Source organism: Mesoplodon bidens (assembly GCF_964165515.1).
Source record: "Mesoplodon bidens genome assembly, chromosome: 4".
In the NCBI taxonomy this organism is placed as follows: Eukaryota; Metazoa; Chordata; class Mammalia; order Artiodactyla; family Ziphiidae; genus Mesoplodon; species Mesoplodon bidens.
Window position 1 is genome coordinate 79,138,161 of NC_138160.1, and position 25,895 is coordinate 79,164,055.

The 25,895-nt window shown below is 39.9% G+C and overlaps 1 protein-coding gene across 29 annotated transcripts in view; it reads left to right on the forward strand.

The window, feature by feature from the left end:
• LOC308615945 (uncharacterized protein) overlaps nt 1-25,895 on the forward strand; it is a 639,507-nt gene that overhangs the window by 333,216 nt on the left and 280,396 nt on the right. For 12 of the 29 annotated variants that reach the window (XR_014015649.1, XR_014015658.1, XR_014015660.1 and 9 more), the window contains one exon: nt 21,452-21,614. Coding sequence is in view for 1 of the 29 variants with exons in the window: in XM_081231851.1 (XP_081087977.1) it covers nt 5,982-6,048 (67 nt within the window). In the remaining 28 variants the exon portion in view is untranslated. Of the gene's footprint in view, nt 1-5,981; nt 24,763-25,895 lie in introns of those variants that run through there. The other 17 variants (XR_014015644.1, XR_014015645.1, XR_014015648.1 and 14 more) reach the window with 5 other exon arrangements.

Below are 25,895 nucleotides of genomic sequence, written 5' to 3' on the forward strand. Positions count from 1 at the left end.
ACCAAGTTCTACTGGTGCCCCGGTGCTTTCGGGAAAGAGCAAACATGCCATTGGAGACCCTTGGGAAGGGTCTGGCATTGAGACGTTTCATTCCTTCCCATCTGCCCAAATGTGCAGCGGCCTCTAGCATGGGTGGGAGCAAGGGGAGGGCAATGCTTTTGATTCACAGCAGCCAGGGACTTTGAAAAATTCTTCACTGTTTGGCTCCTTCGTTTGTCTCAGTGGCTTTCTTCCATGCTACTGCTTCTGATATCTTTACATCCTACTTCTAAAAACCTTCATGTTGCCTCAAACTATCAAAACTCACAAATTTTGTAGAAAGTGTTGCTCTGCCCAGCTCACTAGTACATGGATGACATCAGACACCAGAGTTGACTCCCTTCCTCACCTTTAGTTGTGTTCCCCGAGCATGGTGGGCTTCCAAGGAGCAAGGAGCTCTCAGCTTCCTTCTGCCATTATGTTTCCTATGTGTCGTTTTGTTTTGGGTGTATGCATGCTGGTGTCAGGACTATGACCAGCCACTCCCCTCCACCTTTTGCTTTTTGGTCTGAGGAAAATTTGACTTTTACAGTTAATGGTTCTCCTCCGGCTCCCTGCCCTGACCCTTCCTTGGACCCAGTCCAAGTTGAATAAGCAAACTTCAGCTCAGAAACTTCCAAGGATGTTCAGGAATTGGAGGATTTTGGAAAAGTGGGAGGAATACTGAGGTCCAGAGAGGCAGGTAGCTGTCTGTTTTCTCACTTCCTCTGCATGCATGAGATGTTTTATACCTATCTTCAAACAAGTGTTCACTTAACCAAGGAGTATCTGATTAGCAAAGACTTTCGAGTTGAATAAGTTCCTGGATTTTTAAGCTTTGGTTTCCAGAGAGCCTTGTCACTGAGGGGATTGAACTTTGAGGTGAATGCTTTATGTTGTTTCTTATAACAAGGGGTGTTTTGTTGATAGTTGTAGCTAGACCTTGTACAACAGTAAATAATCTGCTTACAAGTATCAGGAGCTGCAAAGAGAAATAAACCATAGCCCCACACTTCATTTCTCATTTTTGTTTGCAGACACATGACAAGAAGATGGGACTGTTCCTTTTACATTTTTCTTCTCGATTTTTTTCTTTTTTCTTTAACATCTGGGTCTTCATTGCCTCTTGGTGCCTATTTAACACCCACAGCCAACAATTACCACTCCTGGTTCTAGCCTGAGTGTTCATTATTTTAGCTTTTTCTGGTTGTCATTGTTAAGGCACTACTTATAATTCCAGTTTCAGAGCTGCAAGGAACTGTAGAGGTCATAGAGTTCAGTCATTCCCTTTGACCTATGAAGAAAGTGAGGCCTTAACGTGAAGTGCTTTGTTTCAGTTTATACAGCTAACCTCTAGCAGAGGTGGGAGTAGAACCAGACCCTCACTCTAGGCCAGGCGCTATTTTCATGTAGGGTATGGTTCCCCCTTTCCTTTTGCTTTTTTCTGGTGCCCTTTCTTTGGGCTCTCTAGAACATAAAATTATCAGATATAAAATTATAAGCCATTAAGTTCCAAGAAGCCCTGTTTAATCTGAGTTTTATTTTTTAGCAGATGGCAGCAGATACTAACCCTGGCTGCCTCAAACAATAGCCCATATCTTATTGATGGAAATTCTCTAATTCAGTTTCCTAGGATCCTCATCCTTTCCAGCTGGTTATTAATTATCAGGCAATATCCTCTTGAGCTGTCTCTACTTCTTAATTACCTTATTAATTGTATTCACATAAATTGATCTCTCTGACATTCTAAGTCTGACTCACTGAGGAAGTAAGTCTAATAGTCACAAGAGACTCCGACAACCTCACAACCTTAACTTATTATTTCTATTATGCATACTGATATCACTAGAAGCCAGAAGAGAATGCTTTGCTGAACGGGCCTTTATCCTAATCATAATTAGAATGTCCTTTAACAATTCTGTCTTGCACACCTTTCTTGCTTACTCAGATACACATGAGACTTACCAGTTCATTTCCACCCTGCCTGCACTCTTTAATCTTTAACATAGAAGGAATTTCCTCCCTCATATTACCTTGTGGTAATCCTTTATTTGCAATTCAAGGCAATTATAGGAGAGTAAACATGAATATATTTTAGTTCTTGGGTTTTTACTGTAACACTGCACCCTAAGGGCCTGATGCCCAATTAAACATTTAAAAACAATTTTTAAGTCAAGTTTTTATATACAAAGATAGTTTCTTAAGTGTGTGCTATTAGAGAACTCATTTTTTTCCTTCCTGATATGGTACACTACTGTTAATTCCACCTTTTTGCCCAGGTGCCACTTAACTTTTATGAAAGGACAAGAGTAAATAGGTCTTTATGTAAAAGTTGGTCCTTGTTCCATACAATCCTTTGGGTATTTGTATTAGAAATGGTTGATTGGCAGGAGTTAGAGCTGAAGACTAGCATCTCTATGAAAAAAAATATATGAAAAGGAGTTAGAGAATTCCTATGCATGTTTATTTGCATTTGGGGGAAAATCATCTCCAAACTCTTAGAAAGAAGGGAATCATATAAATTCTAAATGCCAGTATTTTTCATGGTGAGAAAAATGAGTCACCTGGATGCCACCAATGGGCAGATTTTATTCTGGCCAGGGATTCAAGGATCCAATTTGATGATCTGCATGACTGAGTCTCTTCATGTGTCTACGCACCCTCAGAACATTCACCAGAGGTTCTACAGATACCACTATCTCAAACTACTCCCTACTGAACTCATCTTTTCACTGCCTTGCCCATTCACTCATCCAACCCAAACCCGGAACTTGGATGTCCTCTTCCTGATTTTTCCCCTCTCCCTATCACCTGCCAAACCCCTTCTTCTAATCAGTCATTTAGTTCAGTTCTGTTGATTTAGCTTCCTTATTACTTCTCCGTGACTGGTTTCTTCTAGTGCTGTTGCCCCAGCTCAGCTCCTCGTCCTCTCTTTCCCAATCTATTGCAATAATCTCTCTTCTAACTTCAGTGGCATCTCATCTCCCATTGGATGACTTACTTACAAGGCTTTCCATGACCAGCCTCACTAGTCTTCTATCTCTACTGCCTTTTCTCTCATCCAACACTTTAGCCATGTTGAATTAGTCACATGTCCCCAAACCTCCCATGTGATTTTATATCCCATCCCTTTAAATGTTCTCTTCCTCTTTTCTTGGAGTGCCATTCTCACAAAATTTTATCTGTCAAACTCCTACTTATACTTTAAGACCCAGTCCAAGCATCTTTTTCTGGAAAGCCAGACTGGGACCCCAAACAAAGTTGGTCATTCTTTTCTTTGTGCCCCCTCTTTAATTTGAACATACTTATTAGCTGTATTGCAATCATTTGTGTGCCTGTATTTCCTTTTAGAATATAAGTTCCTCAGAGGCAGGAAGTATGCCTTTTCTTTTCTTTTTTCATCTTCAACTTCTAGTGCATTATGTAACACACAGTAGATTCCCAGTGAATATTATTTGAATGAATGAAAGAGTCTATGATCTCTTGAGATTCCTTCAAGTTCCACTCATATTATTCATGATTTTATACTTATTTTTGGTTTCAACATTGATTCAAATGCTAGGGGCCAATTTGTAGCCCAACTGTTGTTTTGTTTTTGCTTGCTTACAAGCCTGCTCTTTCTCTGGAACAGTTGAGGATGGGGTGGAGGAGAAGCAGTCATCTTGTGCAACAAAAATGGTAGAGTGTACCCTCTGTTGCAATGTAGTATAATGGGCAATGGGATGGCTTTGGAATAAAACTGACCTCAGTTTAAATTTCACTTTTGCCCCTTATTCCATGTGTGACTTTGGACAAGGTTAACTTCTCTGAGCTTCAAATTTGTTATCTGTAAGATGGTAATGATAATAACACCTGCTTTCCAAATTTGTTTTGAAGGTGAAATGACGTAATACATGTATAGCACTTACAATAGTCCTTGGCATGTAATAAGTTCTCAATAAATGACATTTGTTATCATTATCATCACCTTTATTGTAAAGTCTCTACAGAACATAGGCAGGGGGAAGTGTGGTACTTCCTTCTGGTTGCCAAGAGACTCCTTCCTCAAAGATAAGTGTACTACCAGGATCTTCATCAAAACCATAGAGTACAGAGATAGTTGAGAAATGGTTTTCTCAGTTCTCCTAAGAATGGTAGCTGACTAGTGCCATTCTTTGCATAGAGGAGATGTTAGTTAATTCATTATGTACAAAGGGTACCTTTAGGTGTTAATCCTCTCCCTTTGATAAAGGCATGTGATGCCCACACACTGGCCTAAACTCGGTGGGATATTGGGCTGGGAATGTATTTTTAGAATCAGTAATGAAGTTTTCAAGACACTTAAGAATATCTTGGGTTAGCCAAAACAAAAGATAAAGTCTTCTTTATATACATTCTTTTAACTGTTTTGTGCCTGTAAGGTAGAGGAAACAATTTTGTAGTAAAAAAAATCATTGGACTAGAAGTTGAAAGACCAGTTCAATGATTTACTCTGGGAATAACTTAGGGTGGTTACTTACATAGGCACTGAGAGCTTCCATATCTCTATAGTGAGGTTAAGACCCATCCTGTTGATCTCACCAATTCTTGAGAGTTTTAAATCACATCATGTATTTGAAAGTGTTTTATAATTTATAATAAGTGATATACAAATCCTAGTTATTTTGATGATGATTATTCTGCTTTACTGCCATCCTGCTTCCTTCACCAGATGATACTAATCAGCCCAGATGTCTAACAGCAATACAGCTGGTTCAAATATGAGGAAATGAGTGGCTTTAGTTAAAATTGCCCAACTTTTGTCTCTTCTTTTTCTGTCTTCTGTTCTTGTGCTGTGGGGCTTCCCTTGGTCTTTTCATTGACTATTGAAGATTTATTCCTGTGATCCCAGTTACTATTTCTAACCGCTTTTCTGAAAAACGTTAAAAGCTCAAAGCATTTGTCAGCTCTACCAAGCTACCAGACCACAGGGAATACCCCAGAAGGCCCAGCTGATTCTTCTAAATGTGCTGAATGGAGTTATCTTTTCATTTGTTTTTGCAGGTTGGAAACATGAGTGAATTTAGCTATTATTTCCTTTTTTGGATGTGAGCTAGCTGCTTTACAAAACTGGGTATTTACTGCTTACCTATTGCTGGGACAAAAGATACATCACCTCCAACAGTGTTTCAAACCCTCTGACTTAAGACTAGAGTTAGGTCTTAGCTACTCTTAGAAAAAGTCTGGCCCTTTATTTCAGCCAAACTCTTCTATACTCACTAACTTCCAAACATGCCATTTCCTGCTTCTTTATTTTTGCTTGTCTTGGCTCTCCACTTGGTACCCCCTACATTTCCTCTCTCACCATGGAAAAGTGAAACTAAACAAGAAGCCATCAATTAAAGCTCTGCCTCATCAATGTTTCTTGACTCCTCCAGCTCCCATTTTATTTCTCTTTCCCCTATACTATTCATTGGTCCTATTATACCTTTTAGAAATTATTGCTAAAAGTCCTATCTATATCTCATTTGGTAACTTTTAAAATAATTTTATGAGCTCCTTTTCTCCAACCTGCATGGCAAGGATCATTATCTTAAATTTTCTTTCTTGGTACAGAATTCTAGCTGGACTTGTAATTATTATACAAGTTTATTATCATTACTACTTACCATATACTATTACTATTATTATTATTAATACCTGTGGATTCACTGATAATAACTGAGGATCTAGTGGAGACTATATATATGCATATGCATATGCATATACATATACATATGTGGGGCTGCAATTGGCTTCACTACTGCATTAGGGGGAGAAATGCTCAGAAAACAATGTTACAATATGTGTGTTTTTAAATTGGTGAAAGTTGTGAATTGAAAAATTGTGTGCATGTCAGCATATTATCTGTTTTAATATTTTGACTCAACCACAAAGCTCACTCTTTAATATTAGAGAGTTCAACTTATTATGGAACTGAAGCTGTCCCTTTCTGGCTCCCTCAGGAAAAAGCTGAACAAACAGATGGGCCTTCCTTGGAATGTCAACCAACAAGAGCTCTGCTCCTGCTGACAGAGGTTGTAAATTTTACTGACGACCCTCTAGAATGTCAGCTCCACTGCCCAGTTTCCCTGGGAAGCTGTAGTTAGAAGTAACAAAGCCAAAGTCTATCTTTGTTGCCTTTCTTTAGGAGGCCCAATAATCTGTAACACTAGCACCATAAGTTGAGCACTACTCTTCATGCTCCTAAAATTTTCTCCTCCTAACATAGTTTCAGTGGTTACTGTCATGATCTAACCATTTCAGCTACATTAAACTAAACAAAGCTTCTGCACAGCAATGAAAACCATCAACAAAATGAAAAGCAACCTACAGAATGGAAGAAAATATTTGCAAATTATATATCTGATAAGGAGTTAATATCTAAAATATATACATAAGGTGTGTAAATATACAAAGAACTCATACAACTCAGTAACAACAACAACCCCCCCAACACTCCAATTAAAAAATGGGCAGAAAAACTGAACAGACAGTTTTTCAAAAAAGACATACAAGTGATTAACAGGTAAATGAAAAGGTGGTCAACATCACTAATCATTAGGAAAATAAAAATCAAGACCACAATGAGATATTACCTCACACCTGTTAGAATGGCTACTATAAAAATGACAAGAGATAACAAGTGTTGGTAAGGATGTGGAGAAAAGAGAATCTTTGTGCACTGTTGGTGGGAATGTAAACTGCTGCAGCCACTATGGAAAACAGTATGGAGGTTCCTCAAAAAATTAAAAATGATCCAGCAATTCTACTTCTGGGTGTTTATCTGAAGAAAATGAAAGCATTGTCTTGAAAAGATATCTGCATCTCTATGTTCATGGGAGCACTATTTACAATAGCCAAGACATGGAAACAACCTAAGTTTCCATCAAGGGATGAATGGATAAAGAAGATGTGGTGTATATGTACAATGGAATACTATTCAGCCATAAAAAGCAGAAAATCCTGCCATTTGCAAGAGCAAGGAATGGACCTTGAGGACATTATGCTAAGTGAAATAAATTAGAGAAAGACAAATACTGTATGATCTCACTTATATGCAGAATCTAAAATATCAGACTTATAGATACAGCGAGTAGATCGATTATTGTCAGAGGCAGGGAGGGGGAGTTGAGGGAAGTGGATGAAGGTGATCAAAAGGTACAAACTTCCAGCTGTAAGATGAAGAAGTTCTGGAGACATAGTGTACAACATGGTGACTGTACTTAACAGTAATGTGTTGTATATTTGAAAGTTGCTAAGAGAGTAGATCTTAAAAGTTATCATCACAAGAAAAAATTGTAACTATGTAAGGTGATGGATGTTTTTATTGTGGTAATCATTTCATAATATATATGTATGTAAACTCATTATGTTGTACGCCTTAAACTTATACAATGCTATGTATCAGTTATATGTCAATAAAACTGGGGAAAAAAAGAGGTAGCCAATGATTTAAATTTGTTGCTTGAAAAATGATCTTTTATTTTTTTTTAATTTTAAATTTTTATTTTTTTCATCTCAAATTATTTTACTTTCTTGCTGCTAGTAAAATATCAGTTCATGATACATTAATTGAGCACCTACTAAATGCAAGATGTTTCATTGAAAGAACATTAGATTTGAAGTTAAAGACAAAACCCTTAAAGCTGCCACATTAATTTTGTTTTCTTGAGAAAATCTATTCATATTGTTTGTTTCCTCATGTATATAATGTACATAGTTTTAATTCTTAACCCTGTTATCAACATCATTGAAAATAATGTGTATCAAAACACTAGTAAAACATAAATTGTTAGTTATGTTGCTAGCTTATTCAAGGTAAATTCAAATTACAAGCATGGCATACTGGGACCTCTATTATCTAATACTAAAAAATGTTTTAAACACCACCGTTACCCAAATTCCCATCTCTATCTGTTACTATAGTTATAAAAAAATGCTTTCAGTAGCTTCAATATACTTACATTTTATTTTATTTTTTTCTTCTTTTTATTCTAATTATTTTTTTATTGGAGTATAGTTGATTTACAGTGCTGTGTTAGTTTCTGCTGTACAGCATAGTGAGTCAGTTATACATACACATATATCCACGCTTTTTTATACTCTATTCCCATATAGGTCATCACAGAGTATTGAATAGAGTTCCCTGTGATATTCAGTAGGTTCTTATTAGGGAAAATGGTCTTTTAAATTAGTAAATTCTCTAAGAAAAACCTGGGAACTTTGAGTTGCAGAATAATTTAAATAAAAATTTTATAAAGCTAATCAAATCAGAATTTCCCTTGGGTTTGTAGGGATGAGGACCTTCCTTAGTCTCACACCCCTGGATGAGATTCACTAGAGGGGAACTACTAGACTCCATTCTTGTGACAGGCTGAGCAGCCCAGCAGAATGCTTCTTCCATCCATTTCCTAAACTCCTAGGAAACTTTAAACTTTAACATTTGAACTCTAGTAGCTGTCAAACTTCCTTGGCATAAAATAGCCTTATTCCATTCAAATAATATTGAAAAGTATTAATTCTAGAAAAATTAATAATATAAGAAGATTAGAAATAACCTAAATATACAGCAGTTGGGAATTGGTTAAATTATGGTATATCCAGACTGTTGAATACCGTGATTATATGCACAAAAGATTGTTTTTTTGAAAATAGAACAATTTCAGAGATGATGGTGATAATTCAGAAGGCTTTCTTTGTTAGCAAATAACTCCTGAGGTGTTAGCTATTCCCCACTCATGGAAGAATTTCTCCCTTCCTTTAAGATTAATCCCAAGAAATCCTGCAAGTGTTTATAATCCAACAACCTGTGCTTTGTACACAGTAGCCTCTGCAAGGAGATTTGTTAAATTGAATACTGTGAGACATGTTAACTCTGTTTCTGGGTTGGCTTAAGAGATATCTTGGAATCTGAACATTTCTTTCTTTTTAAAACATTGTTATGACCATTAAGAATGCACCAACTTGATTTCACAGTGAATTAACCATCTCTTGTCTTTTTCTCCAGAGTCTTAATTATTTCTGCCAGTGAAGGATGAGTCAGGAACACCTTGTTAATGCCAAATTGGCTAGAATATCCTGCTTTGGAGGTATTCTGTATACTAGGTTGAATCATATGACATTGCCAATATTTGACCAGCTTTTATTTTCAAAGATAGTAGTTTATATGGTTTAACCTAAGACATCTTTTCTCCCTATGTCTGGTAAGAGATAGCCTAGCCTTCAGAGGTGGACCCAAACGAGACACTTCTGCTGGCCTCCTCCCTGTCTCATCTCTGTGCCAACAAGGAAGTGGAGGGGAGGGATAGTGCCAGCTTGTCTCTCCACTTAGCTTATTAAGTACAGAGTGAATGTGGTGGTGTCTCCAAGGGGCTTCACTTTTTAGACAAATATGCCAGTTTTGGGTTTTTAATTACTATATCTTTTTGATAGCTCATTATTTTATTATTTCTTCTTCTCACCCCTGTCCTCCCCAATTCCCATTCTGATTACTGGCCTCTGTATTTTTAGAAGGTGATCAACAGTATGTTTGTAAGAAGCCTCTAGCCATCAGTGTACGGCTTCAGTCATTCTGAAGCTTCATTTGATAGTGTCATGAAAGATTTTCCTTTCAGTCAAAGCTAATGGAAATAAAACATGATAGGAATTGTGCAAATCTAGTTTCTGAATGTCCAAAAATTCTTTTATGAATTAATGACGTAAAACATAGTACACTTTGTATTCTGCACACAGGATTCCCTTCTTTTGAGGAGATAGCCCATTATTTATGGGTATGTGGACCCTGGAGTGACTTTGGCAAAAGGTGAACAACCCATAGGTGCTCAGCATTGGTAGCAGAATAAGGAAAACAATAACTTCTGTGCCTGTCTTCTGTCACTCTGATCCATGCCTGTTTACTGCTTCCTCTGATTCTCTGCCTGTTGCAGTAATAAAATACAAGATCAGGAAGCGACCATAAAAGTCATCTAGGACAATGGTTGTTAACAACAGTTTTTATCCAGATAAAAATTATGGATTCTCTACTCAGAAAAGTGAAATTATATATTCACTCCAATGTTGCTCTTACATAATCTATGAACTCCAGGCTAAGAATCCATGACTTAGGAGTCCTACCACTGTATTTACATGTCGGAAAACTGAGCACCAGGCAGATGCAGTGACTTTCCCCGGAACAGAAGACTTTCAGTCATAAATTGGAGAGAGACTCGAACTCAGTTCTACTTTCTCCACTTCTCGTTCTCTTCTCTTTCTTTGAGTGTCAGGTTATATGTCTAATTCTTCCCTTCCTTACACACAGAACCTCATAAAACCAAACTGTAAGGGGAGGTAGGAAAATTTGACAGAAGGGGGGTTTTGTGGGATCTCCCACTTCTAAACCAGGAAGATACAGGCAGAGACTACACCAAAAGCATTAATGAACTTGGTCAATTTGTTGAAAAAATTTCAGTTCTTTTAGCCAAAGTATCAAATCATTCATGTTTTTATTTTTCAACTGGATCAATCAACTTGTGCTCTATTGTTGCTTATTCTCCTTATTTCTATATATTCACCAGCACTAAAATGGTTCTAACTCTTCTTGCTTTTATTTATCTTCTTCTGAAAGAAACTAGCTGAAACAAAGGTCAGAGTTTAAGGAAATTACTTCATTGACAACATTCAATATTTACTACATTTCAACTTTATCCTGGCACTGAACCAAGTTACTAAATCCACCTGGTGGGTATGTTGACAGAAATGTCACTGATTTGGAAGGCTTTTCAATGCAGAGGTTACTATGGATTAAATCCTCATCTAACTGGTTTTGCTTTTACATCCTTAAATGATGAAGAGATGACAAGGAAAGATGGGGGTATAACCATTCACGAGCCAACGTTTGTCTTATATCACATGTGAAAATTAATGTGGCCTTCCTATTTGGCATTCAACATATCATTGGAAGAAGATGGAACAGTTTCTCCTCATACTTTGCTATTTCTTTTGAAGGAGGCCTTTGTTTGGAACCAGAGGCCCTTCATGGCTCTCCTATCACTGGCTCTGTAAGTGATTTGGGATAAATCAGAGTCCCCCAGAGTCCCCCAACTATAATATGAGAAAATAAAATGCTCCTATCTGGAAAGTTTAAACAAGAGACCAATGAAGAGCCCCCCACAAACAAACAAATCAAAACAAAAACAAACCTCCAGGGTATCCACACAGAGTAGGAGAATTCATGCCATTTATTATAATATGCTGCTTCAAACCTTGCATTTCTCTGTCACTCTTACAGAGAGACACAGCTGACTGCAGCTAATGTTGCTCCTTGTTTGGGAAGATCCTGGGCGATGTTTCCCAGATTTGGGGCTGTTGTATAACACCTTCATTATTTTTGTCAGGATAATTTTCTCTAAGTTGACTCAGACCTTTTTTTTTTTTTGAGTAAATTTTCCCCTCATAAACAGAAAATTTAGTATTGCTTATTATAACTAATGGGTGACTGTAAGGATAGACATATGGCTATTAAAGTAAAAATCATTGTGTACCCTTAAAATCATTTTGCATACAGAGCATGCTTGCTCTCCCTTGAGATACCCTGGTCTTGGAGATCCTAGAAACTGAGGTGTAGGTCCCAGCTTGGGGATGGAGCAATGGCAGGGAACTCTAGGGATCACAGTGTTGGAGTGGTTTTATTTCCAGCTGCAAATCAGGGAGAGGGTAATAAAAAAAATCTGTCTGGCTCACACAGCAACCTGACATGGGTCTTTGCTGGCCCTGCCCAGCCTTTCTCCCTCCCCACCTAGCTTGGTCTCCAGGCTTGGGCCCCATCTGTGCCTTGGGCTTCAGCCGAGCCGCGTGGTTTCCTTTTGGCCATGAGCACTCACAGTGTAGGTTTCTGCTTTGGTCCTTGTTGTCTGGCCTTTCTCTCCTGCAGGACATGGGGCTTGGGGTGCTAATTTTATAGGGAAAGCCCTAGTCTTTTTATAGCTTCTCTCCTTGCCATTCCTTGACTCCATTATTATCCCATCAGCGAAGTGCCGAGTGCTGCTTTCCCCTCATCCTTTCTCAGCGTGGAGCGTGACCCAGTTAACTTGAGGCAGGAGTGCAGGGCTCCTCCGCCTCTGTCAGCACTTCCGGGACTCAGCGTGTGCCTGAGTTAGAGTGACCTGGACAGTGTGTTCTTGGTAGGGATGTTAACACAGGGCGGCTTTTTCTGTTCTCTGCACAGTCAGTTGCGGAGCTGTGTGTTTGGAAAAGGAGCTTGGAAAAAGAAAAATCAGAACGAGCAGGCTTTTCCTGTTGATTTATACTCCCTAGGTGTGTGGGCAAGCCCCAGCGCTGCTCAGAGGCCTCAGTGCCCTTCTGTGTGAGGGAGGGAGGTGAAAGGAACGGGAACCTGAGGGCCTTCTCAGCGCAGTGATGCTGCAGTCCCCTCTCTACCTTTCTGCGCAGCAGGCAGCTGAGACCAGCAGCGGCTGGTGCTGGCCAGGGTGGCCTCCTGCTGTCAGGTGAGGCCAGAGACTAGGTCCAAAGCTGAGGTGCCTTTGTCCTGCTGCTGGAGGGCAGCCGTGGGAAGGAAGCTGGACAGCCCAAGCTGCTGTCAACTTTCGTGGTGAGACCTGACGTCAGGACAGCCTCTGTGTGGTGGAACAGTGGTGGGTGAGAGGGTGCACACAGCACAGTGGTCACCCGAGGTGGGTGCTGGAAAGGGCAGCTGCTCTAACTGAGGACAGAATGAATGAGAGTAAATAGGCTGAAGCACTGCAATGCTGTGTGGCCTTAGATACAACCCTTAGCCTCTCTGAGTTCTGTTTATTCTCATCTGTAAAGTATATGTATGCAAGAGATGTAGCAGAGCCTCGACTAGAGAGTTGAGCAGGTGTCTTTCAATATCAACATTCTTTGACTCCACAAATCTAGACTCCTATATTTAAAAAATGATTTTATGTGTCTCAGACTCCCAATTCAACATCCATTCCATATTCTCCTCACTTTTAGCATACTTTCTATCTCTTTTGTCAAGAAAATAGTGGTGTATTGGGGATGAAGTTTCTCTATGATACTCAGGTGCAAGAATTGTCATATTACATTTCTTAAAAAATTCAAGTTCGGGCTTCCCTGGTGGCGCAGTGGTTGAGAGTCCGCCTGCCGATACAGGGGACACGGGTTCGTGCCCCGGTCCGGGAAGATCCCACATGCCGCGGAGTGGCTGGGCCCGTGAGCCATGGCCGCTGAGCCTGCGCATCCGGAGCCTGTGCTCTGCAACGGGAGAGGCCACAACAGTGAGAGGCCTGAGTACCGCAAAAAAAAAAAAAAAAAAAAAATCAAGTTCAAGATTCTCCCCCAAGAGTGGCGACTCTCAGTAACAGTCATGATGGGAGCTCCTTCCCTCTAGGAGCTGTCAGGCATCCCTGGAGGACTGCTCAGCCAGAAAATTTGGGGAAAGATCTTCCTTTTCCAGCCTATCATGGTCACTGCTCACTGTTTATTATCTGGGCCAGAATGGCCCATTGTAAGGCTGGAGGTTCCGTTCCCCAAGCCCACTCCTCTCGCTCCACCAGTGCCCAACTCAGGCAAGGTGGCCAGGTTCTCATGACTGGGGGATTCAGGACCCCTCACAACTATATGCCACCTCTTCAGAGAGCCTGCCATCTTAAAGGAACAGCTTTAAGGAACTACCTGGCTTTCAGCCCCATGCACAACTTGCTACCCCTGGCCCCTTTCTCCATTCCAGGGAAGTCACCTCCAGGGTCTCACACTTACCCTCTTCAACTTCAGTACCAGCTCTGTCTTCTCTTACCTCAGGTATGAACCCAGTCATACGGTAGGCAGTTTAATGACCATTTGGAGAATCCCAATTAAAGAGACACTTTAAAGAAAAGGCTGGGAGGGAGTTGCCATTCTGGTATCCCAGAGACTTGCTTTCAGCCCCAGAAGCATAAAGGTCACTCCAGTGCTTTGAGGCAGGACCTGGAGATGCAGCACAAAGGCTGACTTGTTCATTCGCTAGAGACTACTAAAATAATAAAAGCAGAATCAAAAGTGATATCTCAATAGATTTTCCTGCAATGGAAGCAGCTGAGCATGAATTCCCTCAATCTCTGCATCCTCCCCACCCCGAAGCTGAGCTGCACTCACACCCCTCATGATCTTTCTCTAGTTCCATAAGATGTGGTGCCCCCTTTCATTCTGGGCCTACTCAGTTAGACTTGCCAAGATCAGGCTCCAAAGCCATCCTCCCTCTTGAAACTTCATCTTTTCCTCTTGCAGGTGTGTGTTGCCTTCAGACTATAAGCTTATTAGTTTCCCTCCCATTCATTAAAAGAGAAATCTATCTTTGGCCTCATATTCCCTGGAAAATGTCCCATGTCCTCTTCTCTCTTATCCAAACTTCTTAAAAGAGTAACCTGTACTCAATGTGACCACTCGGTATACGATTCATTCACTCTGCACCCCCTGCAGTCTGGCTGTGCTCTTGTTAAGGCCACCAGTATCCTGATTACAAAATCTAATGGACATTTTCCAATCTTTGTTTTGCTATACATTTCTGGGGCATTTGGCAATGTGGATCACGTGCACTCCTGCCCCCCAGTTTGTCTCATTCATTTCTATTCCTTCTTAACCGTGGGCCCCTCCCTCTCTACCCACCACTCACATACTTGTGTTCTCCAGGTGTCTGTTTTCAGCTCACTGCTTCTCATTATAGATACTCTTCTTGGGTGAATTTATCTACTCTCAGGATTTCAACTACCACCTGTATGCTAATGACTCTCTAATTCGATCTCCTACTCAGATTTCTTCCCTAAGCTTCCGATTCACCAATTCCATTACCTGCTAGGTACCTTCGCTTGGCTATTCATCAGATATTTCAGATTTGATTCCTCAAAAACTAAGTAGCACTTCCCTCCAAACTCAGTCTCTCTCTGTTTGTTGTGTCACCTTCTCTTTACCCAGTGATCAAAGTTATAAAATAACAGCCTTGACTTTTCTCTCTTCCTCACCCTCTTCATCCAACTGATCATTAAATTCTGATGGTTTCCCTTCCCATGGATTCCTCAGATCCATCCTCTTCCCTCCCATCACTGCTGCCATTGTCAAAAGCATCTTCTCTTCCTGGACTGATAGAGCCTCCGAACTGGCCTCCTGGTTTCCAGACTTGCTCCCTTTAGTTGAGCTCTTTCCAGAGCTACCCGAACGATCCACATAAAACACAAAACTGACCCTGTCCCTCTCCGCTAAGCCATTCCATGGCTTCCTGGAATCTACATGAGCAAGTTCAGCTTCTTTTCCTGGCATGCATGGCCCTCTGTGGCTGTCTCTTGCCTAATTCTCAGTCCTTGGCTCCTACCATTTGGATTCCAGCAATACTCAACTGGCAGTAGTTTCTTGTACACATCTCATTCTCCCTCTGTTCCTTGTTTCTGCTTTAAAATTAAATGTCTTACTTTAGACTGTCAGGTTGATATTATAAGGGAAGTTTAAGTTCATTTGTTATTAAATATTAGAGCCTCTGTGCTTGGGGATGGAGGAAAGAAGAGAAAGGGCTCATAGCTACAACCTCATTTCAGCCCCTTTCTCCCCCCACACAGACAAAAAGCGTACTGGGCCTGAGATATTTGTGTGTCCTGCTTAATTTAAAGCTGTTAATAAGTACGTCAAACATGTTCAGTTTTCACTCCAGGGTGTTCTTCCAAAACCCGCGAAACTCTATTTGTTATGAAGAGTGCGCTGCCCTCTAGAGGTGGCTTTCAGGGACAGAGCATATCACACCTGCACTTTTAAAGCATTCTGCAGTTTCTCCTGAGAAACAAATTTCATAGCAAGACCTTTACTGTTACTGCTATTCGTCCAAAATGTGCTTTCCCAGGTATCATTCTGATTCACAAAATTTTTATTTATTTCCATAATAGTGTTTGGGGAGAAAGCACATGATGTACCTCAAAGTGCACTTGATTTGGAGTTAGAGGACTCAAGTTCTAGTTCAAGTTGTTCCACTAATGTCTGCGAACTTAGATCTCTCATCTGTTAATCAAGGGGTGCAAGACCCCATCCAGAAAACTGTGAGTCATCTGAAAGTATATTTTGGCAATAAAACTGGGAACAGAAACATCAGTAAATACTTATTATATACTAGGTATACATAAGACACTAGGCTAAGAGCTGTTTTGCAGAGGTTTTGTGTTTACATTTGATCTTTAGAAAGTTAAATGAAAAATATTTGAAAAAAAATTTGGAAAACATTCAGGGTTTCAATTTTAATGAATGAGTTTAACCCTGATCCCATTAAAACCTGAAAATGAAACTGAGCTAAAACAAATGTAAAACTTACTCTGAGGTTTCCAAGAGTTTGTTACAGTATGAAAGCAGAAATGAGTCATACAGCCACACACACACACACACACACACACTTTAATTTGCCAATAAGCTGGTGTAAACCTCCTTTAGCCTGATTTCCCCTCCTCCATTTTCAACCAAGAGAAGAAAAAGCAAGTCTTTCATTTAATGATTTGAGCCAACTATGATCACTATATACTGTGTAATGATGACTGATGATAGGTAAAATTATATTTATTATCTTACAGTGGCAATTGACTCCTGAGAATTTCTTTGAATGCTAGAGAAAGGGAAAAATGATTAAGACACCATTTATGTTTGTAGTCAGATTGGGAGGAAGAGGCCATAAAGCCCAGAACACAGTAGCTGGGAAACAAGAGGTCTGTGTTCCTGTGAGTCCACTTATGCTTGGAGGAGTCTGGGGGCAACAGGTGAATCTTCTGCAATTCAGGGAGCCACATCTGTATACTATGCTTATAATGCTGCTCCCGTGCTGTGTCATGTTAACACTCCCTTTGGCATCTGCTTCCTTGGATGAAAGATGCTACCCAGGTCAAAGCTGGCCTGCTGTGATAGGAGACCAGCAGCCCAAGTGGATGGAATCTTTTCCTCAGTTACACGTCTAGATGTCTTTGGACCTGATTTCTCACATCAAGCTCATAACTTCTTTACCTCTATTTATCAGTCTTACTGTCTGTAATTTGTCAAAGTCCTGTGGACATTATCAGAGAAATGTACCTAAGAGAGTATCCCAAACATTTTGAACACATACAAGACATTATTACTTAAAATTATCTCTTAAGATTCCATAGCTAAGGAACCCTTTAAAAATCTTTTGGGGGGGCCTTGGCCTAATCTATTCAGAATTCCTTGCTGGAGGCACAGCTGGGAAGTAAGTCTTGAAAGGAGAAATGAAGAGAGTGAACAGACTTTACTAACAGTGTCCATAGTTTTATTCCTGAAAGTTGTGGCACAACTGTTTGCTAGACCACAGTCATTAAGAAATTCTCAGCATCATCTTTCACGTGTTAGACTGAAAACGCCAAAACAAACAAACAAAAACCAAAAAACAAGGACCGAATTTTATCCTCCTCTCATATTTCAAATGCATTTCAAAGTTCAGTTACAAATATTGTTAAGGTAAGAATCTTCACTTGCTGTTACATAGTTCTCGGATTTATGACAATCACCATATGCAATTGTCTCTGCCCTTGTCATGCTTTACTTTACTTATCAGTCTCCTCTTCCCTTTCTTCTTTCTTCATAATCCTGATTTATCCTATTAATAGAACTTTAAATTTGATGGGGTGTAGTCATAGTATAGGTAACTCACAAGACCTAACAGTATATTGAGATAATGAAAAGTATTGAATGAAGAGTCTGGAGGAGGAAAAGTGGTTCATATCGCTTCTCCCTCAAAGCAAGCTGCTCTGAGATTCAGTCTAAAGAGACTGAATTTTCAATATGTAGGAACGTGATTTGGTGGATGGTCTTGCTGCTCTCCCGAGGGAGATCCTGTTGCTCTTCCTGGAAGGAGGGTGCGTGGTGAGCAGCGGATGCCCTGCCCAGAGGCCATGGTAATTGGAAATGTAGCAGAACATCCTGTTCCTGGGAGAACTTCTGCTTGGTTGTTTGTGCTCTAGAGACTTGGCTCCTGGCGTTCTTGTGCAGACCTTTGGACCCTGGCAAGGCCACTTGTGTTTCTGTCTTGGTGTGCGTACTAGCCTGGCTCTACTTTTGCGTGTGATGTGGCTGTGGAAGCTGCTCGGACTGCCCAGCACGTGCTTGCCCACGAGTCCTCTGCTAAGTTTCCGAAGCAGCAGTAGCACATGCACTTCACTGGGAAATGAAAACTATTACTTGAGCAAGAAAGTAACAAAGCATCTTTCCTAATTCTTGCCTAAAGAGCGAGGGGCCAGCTTCTGGCTTTAATGGTGATTTTTAAAGTTTTTGACTATTGCCAGATACCAATGCTAAATACTTTTAGCTGTACGACTTGATTTGAATAGTATATACCAGAAGAGCACAATCAGAGGCTTTTGATGACATAGTACCAAGTGACGATAATAGCATATGATCCCAAGAAAATCATTCAAACAGCTTGGGGGCTTGGTATTTGTATCTGTAACATGGAACCAAAATGTAAAAGCAGTATGAATAACAAAACCTTCCTCACTGGGGTTTTGGGAAGGATACCAGGTAGTCCTCATGAAGTATTTCAAGTCTTCCGGAAGGAGGGCCCATTTTAAATTCAAGGTATTACTATCACTAATTCTTGGTCATGACATTGTACACTATAAAAGGGAAATGAAAGAGTGGATGAGTTAAGTGATGAGCCTAAAACCACACAGTGAGCTGGGGAAAACCCCCAAAAAGAGAGATGTAGATTTGTTTCATCTAGAAACACAGCTATATCTGGGCAAAGCCCCAGAGTTTAAAGTGACAAGGACACTTGACATAGACCCTGAATTCACAGGCATGTAGACAAATAATACAGTTACACTGGTACAATACACGTGGAGTCACAGCAGTCCTTGTCTTTGGAGGAGAGGGGAGGTGGATCCTGCTCAGGACGAGACTCTTCTGTGATTGATTTGCAGGTGCAAGGAACAGGTGACCTCTGGGAATTCCCCACAGGTTTCTGATGGTGACTGGCTGGGGAGCCTGCAGGTGGAAAGGGACAAAAATGCCTTGAGCTCTGTGCGGTGGGATCCTACCTTCATGCCCCAGACACTTTAACTGTTGCCCGAACTCATGGCCTGTCAGCCAGGAAAGCATCACAGAAAGATGTTATGGCAATTAGCTGTGAAATGGAAAAGTCGACTGGGCAAGACTTTGTGAGCAGTCAGTATGAAGAGAAAGAAGGAAATTCAGCCAAGTGAGGTCTTTGCTGTTTGCCTCAAGGTTATATTTTGCAACACATAATGGCAACAATTAAACAAGGACACAGTATTATCTAATTTGTGCTGTTGTCTTCCCTGGATCTGGAACATTTTCTGCAGGAGCCCGCCTTTGTCTCTAGCATCCTCTGGCAAACAGTTCCCTTTTAGCTCAGGTCTTTTTGCAGAAGGAGCTTGATGCTGAAAGCAGCGGGTTCCTTCTACCCTCAACTCTCCATGGTGGTTAACATGTCTTTCATTTTTTCCAAGTTGCACTAGTCTGGTTCAATTTTTATTTCTGCTAATTTTTAATGAGTTAGTAACTCAGAGGTCCTGGCTCTGAATTTCTTGAATGTGGGTTGTTGGTAAGGATTCAATCAGCTTGTTGGCTCCTAATAGGTTCTGAAATCCAGTAACATTCATGGTGTGTGTATTTACCCGGGTGGCTATTGAATCGCAGAAGGAGAAATGGTCAAAGAGTAGAATCCAGTCAAAGCCTCTTTGGTTGCCAAGAGAGTTCTCGTTGTGTAAGCTCTGCCCTCACTGAAGCATTCACCCTTCAAAGGAGGATGTTACTATCTCCTTTTCTTATCACTTACTTTATTTTACAAGAAACTTCCACATCTTCTAAACCAATAAGCATGTCAGATTTGGTCCAAGCTCTACAAAGTAAATGCTGTGAAGATTTTCTAATTAGAAATTAACTTACATTACAGCTATAACTCTATATGCTGAACCTTATTCAGAATGATAATGGAAATTAACTGAGTAGCCAGTCATTTATATCTAAAAGCTACCATCACCACATATGCTGAAAGAAGCATTAGTGAGTATACTTGAGATGTATTTACATGGAAAAAAATGAAAATAGTATAGTAGAGAAATTCTGACTCTAGGATTAATAAAACCATATTTTGTTAAACCCAAATGCCTAAACGATTATATACAAAAGGATAATTTATTCACAGCATGTAAATAATCATGATTCTCAGTGGGAATTACTTGCATTTCAATTGTCACTAGTAATGAAGAGCTGTGTCTTATTTGTCCCCTTGTCATTGGAAAGGATACTTTACCATAAATTTAATTCAAGTTTTTATCATAAAAATGTTATCCTAAAAAATCTTGGTTACAATCTCCTTTTGTAGGATGTCTTTTTTTGTCTCTGTTTTGTTTCATTTGTTTCTGTTGCTGTTTTTTTTTTAAATCAACTGTTATAACTGATTGAGTAAGGTTCAAGGTGGTGTATGTATATTCTCTTCTGAAAGCCAGCCTGAAGGTTGAATTAGGGATAACAACTTCTGCTTTGACGAGAGGAGCTGAATTTGAGTTCTCATTAGTGTAAGTGCCTGGGTAACAACCCACAGTCTTGCCTAGTATAGTGGTTCTCATTTACATACCATATCCTCAAACTACCTCTACTATAACTTTCTTAATGTTTTTCTTTAAAATGATGCATCTTTCAGTTAAATAAACTTTCTTTAAATGGAACTTTTAGATAATGACTTCAAATGAAAAACCAGAATTCCCTGCCACAATAGATGGCAACCATGAAAGGAAATAATGGTGAAAACAAGAAAATATTATTGAATTCCAGCTAGAGACTAGAGTCTGCCAAGGCACTGAACCTAAGGATTTCTCTCTGTTGGTTTCTCTCCTTTTTTTGTAAAGAGTTAAAGACACTAAATGGAGACTTTCTCTAAACATAGTGAGGAGTGTAGGAAAACTGAAAAGGGAAGAAATTTCTCACAATGTGATTGAGTGGTGTTACTACCTTCCCCCAACCCCAAATCACCTTCACCTTCGAAAACAATACCTCGGTAAAACCAATCAAACCCCATAAGTTTAACAGCTGGGGGTGGGGGGTGTACAGCTCTCCAAGTGAGACCAAGCTGAACCTCCGGCGCTTGTTCTCCAAATGACTTCTTCCTCTTGGTAGTTCTAACTGTTGCTGCTGACACCACGATGGCCTCCAGGTGAGTCCTCCTGGATATTCTGGCTTAAGTAGGAACACAGCCTTCCTTCCTACCTTCCTTCCCCTGAGGACACCTGAGAAGAGACTGGACATTTACATAAGACTTTATAAAGAAATGCGATAACAGAAAGGAAATAAAGAGAATAACTTAATTTGCCTTTTTATCTTTCCCCTGAGGCAGTGGTTCTCAAACTTTAGCTTGCATGGAATTCACCTGGAGGGCTTGTTAAAACACTGTGCGCTGAGCCCACCCCCAAATCTTCTGATTCAGCAGGCCTGTGTTGGGACGTGAGAAGCTACACCTGGAACGAACGCGCAGGGGAGGCTGAGGTTGCTCGTCTGGGAATCTCACTTGGAGAACCACAACCCAGAGGAGACGCGTCAAGGCCCAGCATCTCCAGCCTGCCTGCCTTTAAGCCAGACCCAAGACTGAGGTATGTGGGGACATTCCTTAAGGGCTGGATCCTAATTCTAAAATAGAGAGGCAGCTAATCTTATAAATAAGATTGAATTTAATTCTCTCTCTCAAGCTAGAATAGGTCAGCTCTTCCCTCATAGCGGCTCACATGTCTCCCTCTCACAGAGGTCACGCGGCCATAGTTCCCCAGTCCTAAGGTGCACATTTCCCACATTTTTACGTCTCTGAAATTGGCATGTGTTTCACAGGAATTGTTAGTCATGCTGCAAATCGGGTCGTAGTTGTTCAAGTTGTCATTTCTGCGTTTTTGGTACTGCATGAGTGGATTTCATTGCCATTTAAAATGTTTTTAAAATTATGATACTGTGGGCTTCCCTGGTGGCACAGTGGTTGAGAGTCCGCCTGCCCATGCAGGGGACGCGGGTTCGTGCCCCGGTCCGGGAGGATCCCACATGCCGCGGAGCGGCTGGGCCCGTGAGCCATGGCCGCTGAGCCTGTGCGTCCGGACCCTGTGCTCCGCAACGGGAGAGGCCGCAACAGTGAGAGGCCCGCGTACGGCAAAAAAAAAAAAAAAAAAGATACTGTGATTGAGCACTAAAACAAGAAGTTATTGTGTATGAAGAAAAGTGTGGGGACAGGGCAATGGGGCTTACAGTTGGTATTGAAGCAAATATTTTGTCAGTAGAAGAACGGTAGCAATTCTGTATTTTTAAAAAGAGCTATGATATTATAGTTTTATCTTAAAATACTAACATTTATAACACAGCCATTTAAAAGATGGTGAAAATGTTACTCTCACCTTAAAAATAAGGCATACATAGATTTAAAAAATTCCTTTAGGGAAATACAGAAGCAAAAAAATGTGAAGTCCTCAGCTCTAGATGGCAGTTCTCCAAATGGGCCTCACAGTACCGGCACCTGGCCAGAATGAATTCTTTAACTATCCATGGCAAAATGAGAAAGTAAGGACAATATATTCATTTTTTAAAAAATGAAGCTAAATGTTTTTCAGTTTAAAGTTCTGTTCTATAGTCTGAATTAGGTCCTTTCTACAGTTTTGGAGTAGAGGGAGTTAAAACATTTTTTAGTTTCAAAACAATGATGTTAATACATTACAGGCTTTTTTCCCCTTTTCCACATTTCCTTTCAAAGCAACAGCTGGGCTTTACAGGGCCTATACAAAGAGGCTACATACATAGATAAAGCTGAGTTTCCTTTTGCTACCCAGATACACACAAAAGTATGGCCATAACTTGGAAAGCATTGCAGTTGAAAGCAGAAGAAATTGCCAAATCCCTGAGACTACATGATGATCATTTTAGGCATTGCAGCACAGTTTAACGGACAATACTTTTCTTAGTGGTTCAGAAAACACTGAACACGGTGTGATGTGCAAGTGATGATGCCTTAGATTTGATCAAACTGTCATCCCAGCACCTGGATAAACCCATGCTCAATACATATGTGCTGAATGAATTGATGACTGAAGGACTTGGATTGAAACTCTTATGTGTATATCATTTTAAATTTACCCTTGTGAACTTGATAGAATAGCCCTGCCTTTGTCAGGGTGGTAACTTTAAGACAGACCCACATTTTAGGTGGATTGGGAGACCAACCAAGGACAATGTTAAAGGATGGTACAACAAGCCTTAAAGCAACAAAGAAGACTCACATAGGCAGTTTCTGTTGGTGAGGCAGTTGTTTTGGAGGGAAGGGGGTGTTGGGATGGGGAAGGAATAGAGGGTTATTCTTGTATAGCCTGGCATATAGTTAGTACTAAAATGTGTTGAATATATGAACAAATGTAGCATTTGAAAATTTCTCCCAGTAGGAATTTTTTCTCATTAGCTAATAGTTAGCTCTTTTTGGAGTATTAATCTCATTACTCCTTCAAGGCCAAACAAGATTATCAATCAAATGGTGTGAGAAGGAAATCACGTATTAACTACGAAAGAAAGCAGTGGCTCATATGCCATGAAGAGAATTCAGATTAGAATGAATGAGAGTCAGGTAGCAGACAGAGTTAATATTCTAACAACTGGACTATGACCTAATGAGAAATTAAACACACTATCCTTTTCCTTTATGTCCTCATTTATTTTTGTTGGGGTTTGGGGGGATATGCTGCCTTAATTTGCTTTTGATGACTGTATTCTTCCTGGGAGGAACGGAATAAGTGACTAATACCTGAAACGTGGATGGCAGGTACGTCGAAGTGAGAGGCAGAGCAGACATACATTTTCTGTGTCAAGCACAATTTCCCAGGCTGAATTATATTTGAGGTTTGTTTGTATTGGTTCTTTCGTTATCACTTAACACAAACAGCTGAAAAACCAGATCAAGTGGTTGTGGAATCACATGATGTAATGTCTCCTAGACACAAGGGGTCAGCATTTCAACACAGATGACTGGGTTGAGGGCTTGCCTTCAGTTCTGCTGCTCTGCTCGGGTTTGATGTGCTTATGCGTGTGAGGCTGGATAGGGAAATGAAATTCAATTTGTATTTTGCACATCACTTTCTTTTCCAGTTTAGAATTTTGATGGCTCCCTTTTAGACTCAATCCATCTGCTATTGCCATGGGAAATATCTAACAGCGAATCTTCCCAGTCTCACTGGCCCCCATGGTTTCAGCAAGCTTCAGTGACCTCTTGATTTATATTGCTTTTTCTTTCCCTAAAAGAGATTCGTAAACTGAAAAGTCCTTAATCTATGCTTGCTTGATGAATGTCTTGGGTGATTTCCTAGACTGCACTATTTTATTGTTGCCAATTTGTCAGGAAAAAGGGCTATGGATGAATGAGACTGTATGTTGATTCTGGGTTTATTTGGGGCTTTTGACTTAGCATTGGGTTTCATGATCATTACTCTTTTTTTTCTAAATTGAAGTATAGTTGATTTACAATGTTGTGTTAGTTTCAGGTGTATAGCAAAATGATTCAGTTATATGTGTGTGTGTCTGTGTGTGTGTATTATATATATATATATATATATATATATATAATTTATTCTTTTTCAGATTCTTTTCCATTATAAGTTATTACAAGATATTGAATATAGTTCCCTGGGCTATACAGTAGATCCTTGTTGATTATCTATTTTCTATATAGTAGTGTGCAGCTGTTAATCTCAAATTCCTAATTTATCCCCTCTCCCTTCCCCTTCGGTAACCGTAAGTTTGTTTTCTATTTCTGTAAGTCTATTTCTGTTTTGTAAATAAATTCATTTGTATTTTTTTTTAGATTCACATATAAGTGATATATGATATTTGTCTTTCTCTGTCTGATTTACTTCACTTAGTATGATAATCTCTAGGTCCATCCATGTTGCTGCAAATGGTACTACTGCATTCTCTCTATGGCTGAGTAATATTCCATTTTATACATATACCACATCTTCTTTATCCATTCATCAGTCAGTGGACACTTAGGTTGCTTCCATGCCTTGGCTGTTATAAATAGTGCTGCTACGAACATTAGGGTGCATGTATCTTTTCAAATTAGAGTTTTCGTCTTTTCCACGTATATGTCCAGGAATGGGATTGCTGGATGATATGGTAACACTATTTTTAGTTTTTTAAGGAACTTCCAGACTGTTCTCCACAGTGAATGCACCAATTTCCATTCCCACCGATGGTGTAGGAGGGTTCCCTTTCCTCCACACCCTCTCCAGCATTTATTATTTCTAGACATTTTGATGATGGCCATTCTGACCAGTGTGAAGTGATACCTTACTGTAGTTTTGACTTGCATTTCTCTAATAATTGGCGATGTTGAGCATCTTTTCATGTGCCTATTAGCCATTTGCATGTCTTCTCTGGAGAAATGTCTATTTAGGTCTTCTGCCCATTTTTTAAAAAACGTTTTATTTTATATTGTAGTATAGTCGATTAACAATGTTGTGATAATTTCAGGTGCACAGCAAAGCGACTTAGCCACACACATACACGTATCCATTTTCCCCCCAGGCTCCCCTCCCATCCAGGCTGCCACATAACATTGAGCAGAATTCCCTGTGCTATACAGTAGGTCCTTCTTGGTTATGCATTTTAAATATCTGCCCTTTTTTTTTTTTTTGACTGGGTTGTTTGTTTTTTTGATATTGAGCTGTGTGAGCTGTTTGTATATTTTGGAAATTAATCCCTTGTTGGTCGCATCATTTGCAAATATTTTCTCCCATTCAGTAGATTGTCTTTCATTTTGAGTATGGTTTCCTTTGCTGTGCAAAAGCTTTTAAGTTTAATTAGGTCCCATTTGTTTAATTTTGTATTTATTTCCATTACTCCAGGAGATGGAT